Source organism: Anoplopoma fimbria, chromosome 13, assembly GCF_027596085.1.
Source record: "Anoplopoma fimbria isolate UVic2021 breed Golden Eagle Sablefish chromosome 13, Afim_UVic_2022, whole genome shotgun sequence".
Classification (NCBI taxonomy): Eukaryota; Metazoa; Chordata; class Actinopteri; order Perciformes; family Anoplopomatidae; genus Anoplopoma; species Anoplopoma fimbria.
Window position 1 is genome coordinate 4934556 of NC_072461.1, and position 9309 is coordinate 4943864.

General features: G+C 42.7%; 1 protein-coding gene across 1 annotated transcript; it reads left to right on the forward strand.

Annotated features, from left to right (window-relative positions):
- Nucleotides 1-1322: 1322 nt before the first annotated feature.
- Nucleotides 1323-9293, forward strand: LOC129101833 (uncharacterized). The gene is made up of 13 exons (XM_054611776.1): nucleotides 1323-1381; nucleotides 1472-1751; nucleotides 3289-3386; nucleotides 3544-3759; nucleotides 3984-4071; nucleotides 5059-5180; nucleotides 5354-5459; nucleotides 5691-5759; nucleotides 5895-6004; nucleotides 6275-8328; nucleotides 8404-8629; nucleotides 8941-9034; nucleotides 9141-9293. The coding sequence occupies exons 1-13, from the start codon at nucleotides 1323-1325 to the stop codon at nucleotides 9291-9293; spliced, it is 3675 nt and encodes a 1224-aa protein (XP_054467751.1).
- The last annotated feature ends 16 nt before the right edge of the window (nucleotides 9294-9309 follow it).

Below are 9309 nucleotides of genomic sequence, written 5' to 3' on the forward strand. Positions count from 1 at the left end.
TCAGCTGAACCGTCGTGTTCACTCATTTTTCACTTGTTGCTTGAGAGTCTCGAGTGATTCAGGTACGTTTTTTTATTTAATTTTGCCATTTGGAGAAACATATCAGCTTTACAGTTTGTCATTTCATACATAAAACTATTTGTGAAGCACAAGCTCTTCATTATCTAATTATTACATTACATTACATTACATTACAGTCATTTAGCAGACGCTTTTATCCAAAGCGACTTACAATCAGTAGTATATTACATATCATTCACCCATTCACACACTGATGACAGGCTACCATGCAAGGTGCCACCATCAGACTCTAACTAACATTCATGCAACATCCAGTCCACACCGATGGCAAGCCTTCAGGAGCAACTTGGGGTTAAGTGTCTTGCCCAAGGACACATCGACTGCCGAAGCCGGGTATCGAACCAGGAATTATGCAGGATGTTCATTTAGATTTGATAAAAAAAATCAAAAATCCCAACAATTTTTCCTTAATTTTGTTAATAACAGACCATCCCTGCTATGGAGAGAGGTCAACAACCCACTTCCTCTTTACTTCATTCTCTGTGGCTAATAAGATGGCCATAAGTGTAATGTATACTGCTCTGCAGGTTGTCTTCTTGTCATTTAATTTGCAGAATTAACAGTTGCTGACACTCAAATCCCAAAAAATTGTAAGAACTCTGGCACACCCCGGAAGAAAATATAGACCTCAAGGAGGGGGATAATTTGGTGCAGTGTACTGTTTCACAAACACCACAATGAACAGCTCTCTCACCTAATGCATGCATATGAAGAGGGTCTCGTACAAGTGGCATATGGCAGGACTATCGCAGCTGCCAGCCAATCTACTGTAGAAGTCAAGGAAGCAACAGTTGCATGTCTGTGTCTGCTATATTTATCATATTTGCGAGGACACAGGCCAAGTGTCAAATTTCAGCATCATACCAGTGTTATGTGCTTTGCTTGACACCACGACTGTACAGCGTGGTAGTAATGACACAGTGACGGACCATTGGCCATCAGTCTGACAGGAATCACTGAGGGAGAGAAAACAGCAAGGCACCCTGTCTTGGAAAAAGCAGTGTAGGGAGCTTGTAGGGAGCTTGTGTAGTGGCGATTCAAGTTTGAAGTTGTTGTGAGTTTATTTCTGTATTTTTAGCCTGTTGTCCAAAAAGTACTCTAGTTGTAGCCTGCAGTCATTTCTTGCATGCCTTTGCTTTGTGTCACCAACCGACGGAGAGACTAAAGCAACATGTCTGCCCCTGCCAGGTTATAAGTGGAGAGAAGTAAAAGAAAAAGAGAGAGAAAAGGAAGGTGAGGAAATGCCACTTTGCCTCTATGAGTGTCTGAGGGCTGTCGGGCTACAGAGTTACTATGCCAGGTACAGTAAGCTCACTCACATCACATTCAACTCACAATTGTCCTGTCCTCTCCTCTGACCATCTATCTTCCTCTGTTTCCTGCCCTTCAGGTTTACCTCATTGGGTGTTCATCGTGCAGCCCACCTTTCGGTGCTGACCATGGAGGATTACCCCATCCTGGGAATCCGCTCTATGGAGGAAAGGACTCGGCTCTTCCATCTGGTCCAAATGGTCAAAACTCTTGATCTTGAATATGAAAATGAATATGCAAATCACGATGCGGATGGTGGAAATGAAGGCTACCCTGGAGCAGAAAGTAGTTTTACTTATGACGGTTGTGTAGATCCTGATGACGATGTATGTGATGATGACGATGAGAAAGGTGCTGCTGTGAGTAAGCTGAATGCAACAAGTTTTTCCAAACCCTCACACGTTCGCAGGCGGCTTGATTTCAGTTGTGAAACCATGGATCATCCTCTAAAGCTACTTTCTCGTCCAGAAGATACTGTTCATGTCTGCGCAAGTCATAACAGAAATATTGTGCCAGGCCAGGGCAAAGTATCAGCTGTACCTGTGCAGCTTGACACTGGAAGTGCTTCCAAAGTGATGAACAACCACAGGCCGGATTTTCAAAGTAGGATAAGCAACAAACTAGTTGGGCAAAAAGTTAAAAAAGGAATCTCTAGGGAGGAAAAACTCTATCCCGAAATAAGCAGTAACATGGCTACTGAACACACGTCTAAGCCAACACCTGTTTATGAATCAAAGAGAACAGCTGGCTACAACTACGGACTGCCACTGAGTTCCCCTCCTGCTTCAAACAAAAAGTAAGTGGCAGTGGTTGGTGTTGTCTCCACTGGTAACTCTCTACTTGCAGATTTGCATCTTAGTAAAGACAGCCACGGCATGTTAAATACATTTATTGAGCATGAAAGACATTCAGAAAGTAATATAACGTATCCAATTGGCTACAACACTTGAGTAAAGGTTTCCTATGCATGCACAATGTCTTTGTGATTTACATTCTTTATGGGATTGTGTCTGTCTTCTTTTGCATATGCACATTGTTTCATTTGCACATGATCATCTTCACTTTGCGGGTTGGTGTGTGTGTGTGTGTGTGTGTGTGTGTGTGTGTGTGTGTGTGTGTGTGTGTGTGTTTTGCAGGCAACCAGTGGGGCAACGGATCAGTGTGTGTCTGAGGAAAAGACCTCTGACACGTACAGAGTGCAGGAGAGGAGAGGCAGATGTTGTAACAACTCCGAGTGGAGAGTGTGTGATTGTCCATGAAAGTAAAGAGGCTGTGGATCTCTCACAGTACATACTACAGGTAGATATAATGTCTAGAGGGGAAACAATGAAGGATCAATGTTTTGTCAGAAAAGGTGTTTTATCAATACTGTAGGTACAACTAAAAAAAGAAGTGTCTTAAATAAACCCACATAATAATCAAACTGTGATGATGTTAGTGTGGCAATCCTCAACATTTCCATCCTAGTTCAAAATTAATTTTAATTTGAGTAAAAACGAGGGAATTGTTCTCAGAGTTTAGCAGTATGAAGCTTTTTGTTGATACGTGCTTAGAATTGTGTACATATTTCCATTTGTGTACAATGTATATAAAACTGTGAAACAGCTTTTTCCCCTGCGGGCATGTTGCCAGAGACACTTAGTTGGTAATACTGCAAATATGTAAACATTGAAATACTTTTATTAGTGGGCCATAGGCGCTATCACCATAGTGTTATCTATTTCGACAATAGATAGTGAATTAACAGCAGTTATCAATATAAAAATCATAGACTGCACCTTTAAGGAATGTTTTTCACTTTTAACTACCAAATGGTGTATAGGGTCACCTTGTCAGATCATCATGCTGTTGTTTTGTTTATTTAATGCCTGGCCCCTTGCTCTTTTGTCCCTGCAGCACAGGTTCTACTTTGACCAGGTTTTTGGGGAGGAGAGCTCCAATGAGGAGGTTTATCGAAGAACAGCATATCCTCTGGTACAGCACATGCTCAATGGGTAGGTTAGCATTGACATATGATCCTTTCTTTTCAAATGCCCTAAAGTCCAAATGAATCAATTTTGGGGCTTGAAGTACATGCTTTGTGTTTCTACGATTCTGTGCTCTCTAGCTAGCTTTATTTGTTGGTTTTATCTGTTCTTTGTGTGTCCATAGAGGTAAGGCCACCTGCTTTGCATATGGCCAGACAGGTGCAGGGAAGACTCACACCATGTTGGGTTCTCCTGTGAGACCAGGGTTGTATGCACTGGCAGTTCTGGACATCTTTGCTTACCTCTCCACCACTCACATGCACTCACCCTTGCTGGTGTATGTCAGTTTCTTTGAAATCTACTGTGGGCAGCTGTATGACCTGTTGGACCACAGAAAAAGGTGTGTGTTTGTCTGTGAGTGTGTGTTGTGTTAAAATAATGAGTTGCTTTTGAAAACAGATTAAAAGATAACCATATAACAATTGGTCACAAACAGATGTCCCAGTTTTCCCATAGACATGATACATTTTTGGTACAATCATCATCAAAGCACCTCTTGATTTTATTGCTTTCTTGATTTCTTCTCCTTGTTAATCTCTCTATTTTTATTTCTTCCTTCATTAGGTTGTTTGCCAGGGAAGATGGACAAAATGTGGTTCACATTGTTGGGCTGCGTGATGTCAGAGTGGACTCAGTCAGCTCACTGTTGGAGGTTTCACCCTTTCCTTACAAATATCTTCAGGTCCACGCTGTGTAGTCAAGAGCTTGATAGCACTCCAACTTTTTCTCAAAATCTGCCATTTGAAAAAAACAACATATGATTGATTTCATTTGAGCAATAATGCCTATCAAAGTCATGGCAGACGACAAATTACTTTGTACCACGATAGAGTTTCACCTTGCCTCTTTATAGTCCAGTGTGTGGCATTTTAGGGAATTAATCAGCAGAAATTGAACCTAATATTCATTGAGAAGAAGACTAAGAATCGTGGTGTTTATGTTAGCTTAGACTGAGCCCTTCATATATAGGGAGCAGGACCTCTTCACTGAGTCTGCCGTGTTGCAAAGACCTTTTTCTACAGTAGCTCAGAATAGGCAAACCAAACACTGGCTAGAGGATCCTTTCCTGTTTTTATTTTACCTGAAGGCCACCCTAGTTCTTGTGACACGCTTGTAAAACAGCAGTAACATGAGCCGCCGAGTGCAAAACAGAGGTACTTCTAGCTGCCCTCTGACTTCCGTTGCAAGTGTTGTAATTGAAAGGATGGCCTCTGAGTGTTGGAAGATTTTTCGCTCGGTGGCTCACGTCACCGCAGTCTTGGAAAGAAGGGAGTGAGCAGAGGGGTATTCAGTTGCTTACATTCTGCGAGCACGCCGCTAGATGCCAAAAAATCCCACACACTGTGCCTTTACGTATTTTTTTGTTGTCACTAGAAACACTCGATTGTAGTATAGTACTTCTAGGTACTTAAAGATATTTGCTGAAATACAACAGTAAATATACATACTTTTAAGTCCTTTATCAACTCTAGCTAGCAACTCAGGTTGTGTTCATATCCTCACAGATGTACCAGCAGACTTTTGAGTACCTTTATATACTTGAAATATTACCCAACAAGAAAAATTCTATGATTTCCTCGTTGAATGATCTCTCTCTTTCCCATGTCTACCTGCTGCATTCTTCATTGCCCATACAAAGGTGATTTCAAGAGGTACAGAAGAGCGCACACAAGGGATGAGTGGCGTGAATCCCCTCTCCTCCCGTTCCCATGCCTTGCTTCAGATTCAGCTTAGAGATACAAACCAGAAGATTGCTGGTAGGTAAGTTACAGCATGTGTTTTTTTATATTGTAGGCTAATTTGGGTGTACACACTTTCTGACGGTTTTGTGTTTTCTACTTAAATCACTACTAGGGTTATTGTATAGTAGATCAGGTAAGCACAGTAGTATTGGTGTGAAATTACGGAACTAAGAAAGGTGTTTGTGCCTGTAGAATGTGGTTTGTGGACCTAGCAGGAAGTGAGAGGGCATCAGATACCAAAGAACCAGATAGACAGAGTCGTATGGAGGGAGCTGAGATCAACCAGAGTCTTTTGGCTGTAAGACACACACATCTACACACACACACACACACACACACACACACACACACACACACACACACACACACACACACACACACACACACACACACACACACACACACACACACACACAGAACCACACATACACAAATACACACACTCCGAGATCACACACAAAGTCAAAGAGATTGAAGAAGGTATTGAAGGATTTTACATATTTTCTTATTTGTACGTTTTTTTTCTCAGCTTAAAGAATGTATCCGGTCCCTTGATCAAGGGTCGCACACACCTTTCAGACAAAGCAAACTTACTCAGGTACTAAGAATTTTGACACTTGCAATTCTGTTTTGTATGTTAGCGATACAATGTGAATAAATATCTTGCTTGCTGTTTTGCCCAGTTTGATCACTATACTCTCCTGTGTTTTGGACTACATTGTCTCCTGTCTAGGTTTTGAAAGACTCGTTTGTTGGAGACTCAATGACCTGCATGATTGCCAACATTTCACCTGGTCACTTAGCAACTGAACACACACTAAATACACTGAGATACGCCGACCGGTAAGTTTGTACAATTATTGTGCATGGGATATTCGCTGGAATTTTGTTGTTTTTCTTAGAGCCCTAAAGGATTTAATTCTTCCTACTTTAAATCGAGGAAACTTAAAATAGCATAATATTTCAAATACAGAGTGTCTTTTTTCATCTTGGTCCCATTGTTTACAACTTATACAGACTTTTTAAAATTAGTTTGATAGTGGCAGGGACTATAGAGACAATCATCAGTGACTGCTATTTGAGATGTTATACATCTTCTTGATTTTTTTATAGGGTCAAGGAGTTGAGGGGACAAGTTGGGCTGAGAGGAGGAAGAAGGGGCAAGACAATGCACTCCCCCAAACGAAACCTGTCCAACAGCAGCAGCAGCAGTAGCAGCGGAAGGAACATGGTTGGAACCAGAGGGAAAAGTCCCCCTAAAAAGCCAAAGTTAGAGCGACATTTTGGCCTCAACATACCTACCTCGAGATTTACCACAAGGGGTTCCATTCTCTGCTCCACACCCAAAAACAGTAGATGGGGAGAGGAAACAAGTCCAAGCACAAGATATGGGATTGGACTTGAACAAATTACACCAGTCAGAGGTCTGCTGGGAAAAGGTGATATGAGTGAGAGAACAGGTGGGAGGGAAGGTAGAAGAAGAGAAAGGTATGGAGTAACTGACAGTGCAGGCCACTCAGATGGTGACAGACAGATCATGGCAGGGCTGGTCATTGGACAAGCAACAGATGAGCAGATTCTCTTAAGGGAGGTGCAGAAGGAATCTGGATTCACCCATGGAGAAAAAGAGAATCAGCAGAGCACTTTGAAAGGGGGAAGAAAGGAGGAGAGAAGACAGATTGAACAGGGAAGACAAGTGGTAAGCAGTAGAGACACATGTAGTGATGTAGAAAGGCTAAGTGTAAGGGATATACAAAAAGATGATGAAAGGAATAAGGAGCAGGAGAGGCATCTGAGACAGTATCACCAGCAGCTGCAGCAGTTTATGCCCTCATCAGCTTCTTCATCCGTCCATCTCTCCTCACCCTCAACATGTCCGTCCTATTCTTCTTCTAATCAGGCCTCGCTCTCTTTTTCTGTCCCTCCATCTTCCTCTTCTTCTTTCCAACACTCTTCCCGCTTCTCAGTTTCTAACCGTATTTATCATGGTTTGGAAGAGGTTTTGGATGCATACAGAGCTAATGTTGAGGTTAGGGCTGCTTGTAACAATAAACAGTTGTCTTTCTTCCCCAGTGGAGAGATTTGCTTACAAGCTGAAACCTCTCCAAGCTACAGTAAAAATAAGGATGAGGTTGGTCACGGTGGTTCAGATGGTGCTGGTGAAAAGTGGAGGGTATCTAGGGAGGCGACAGAGGCAATATTTGGACAAGACGGAGGTAAACATGAGAAGAGGTCACAGAAGGGAACCGGGGAAGGAGAGGTAAGAGTAAGGAGGAGAGAGTGGAAGCCAGCTGGGACAGAAGGAAGAAGAGAGAGGAGGTGGGCTACTACAACAGAGACAGAGCGGGCGAACAGGATGACAGGTGCAATGCCAGCTGACGTAGAGGCCTTAGTGGTGTACAACTGTGACTCAGAAGAGAGTAGAGAAGAGGGTGGGGAAGAAATAAACCCCTCAGATGTCCCAACTGATGGAGTGTGGAGTACTGAGGAGCGAGAAGGAGCTGATGGCTACGGTTTACTGTCCACTCACAGCAGCATTGACAGCAACATCCTCTTTAACCACCCTCCTGCTGAGTCATCCCATCAACGAGCTCCAGCAGAACGACCCCTCTCCCCAGCCTGTGGACTTACCAACGCACTCCTGACCCCTAATAAACTCAGTGATCTCTCCCTTAAGTTTAAACATTGCAGATGCCCCTCAAACATCGTGCCTCTGCCAATTCAAAATGCTCAACATGGAGGGCCTTCAAGCAGCTATAGAGAAGAGCAACCACGGTTTGCAGCTCACGCCAATAGAACAGACTTTTCAAATTCTCAATCGGCCACAGTACCTCTCACTACTCCCATCACACGGAGTGGTTGTAACATATCTGCTGAGCCCCTTAACATATTATCTGAAAGTCCAGCTTACACTAGGGTTCACAACCATCCAGAGGTAAAAGCCAAAAGGTCTGGTTTACCTCAAGAAGTGACTGCAGATTCTCTCAGTTACATCATGGACCCCATCAGCATCTCCTTGCTTCAAGTGGACCAACGGACTGCCACTGCCTCGTTCCTACAAGGGGAACAGAAAAGCACCTCACTGTGTCCTCTTGAGACTGAAAGGGGAGAAGATAACAGGAGGGAAGGGGAAAAAGAACGTCTCACATATGACTATTGTGGAAAAGGTAAATGATGGTTATGTGTGTGTGGACTAACTAGTGCTTAAGAACTAGTATGTGAACTTTTTTAATCTTTTCCAGGTATGATGAAGCCTCCAATCCCTGAGGTTATGCTGGTCTCTCGCCAGGACCAAGAGAACAATCAGAAACCCCAAACTACACCAGCTATTGCAGTCCTGGGCTACATACCTCCTGCATCCGCACTTAAAACCTCTACATGTGGTCCTACAAAATCAAATAGGCAAGAGAGCGCCAACAATCAGAAAATAATCAATCTGTCCACGCTGGAAGATTTGGATCACAGGCAGTAAGTAACAGGAATATCACAATGTTGTTTCAACAATCATCCTAAATGAGCGTTTGAGAAGCCAGTGCACATAACTGAGACACCACTAGTATTAATCTAACTACAAATATTGATGATACCCAACTGTGTTTAGGTGATATTGAAATCTGATAACATGATAATCCTGCAGACATGATACAGAAATCATACTGACCTCTTTGGTGACAGATTTAGATAAGCTGTGGTGTATTTCACAGTAATGGAGTAATCACAACCTAGAGGTTATTAGCTTCAATAAAATATTGTGTTATTCTTATCCAATCCAACTTTAGGTGTTGTGTTGTCCAGGCCCATTGGGAGCAGCTAGAAGAGATGGAAGCTTTATGTCTTAAAGAGGGGACTCTTCTGTGCCAGCAACCTGATATGGTCAGAATGAATCAAAGCCACATTTTTTGGCTCCTTACGTTTTGTAAACTATGTTTTAAAATTGATTTCAATTGTCCCCACTCACTGTCTCGCTGTCTCTCAACAGGCATTTGAGGAGTATGTCCATAAACTCGAGGATATCATGGAGAGAAAGGCTCGCTGTATCCAAAGCATGATAGCTCATTTGCAGCCATACCTTAAGCCAAATCCATCTAACCAGCAACAGGACAGAGAGGAAGATAATCAGGATCTGAATTAATTGAGTTGATTCGCAA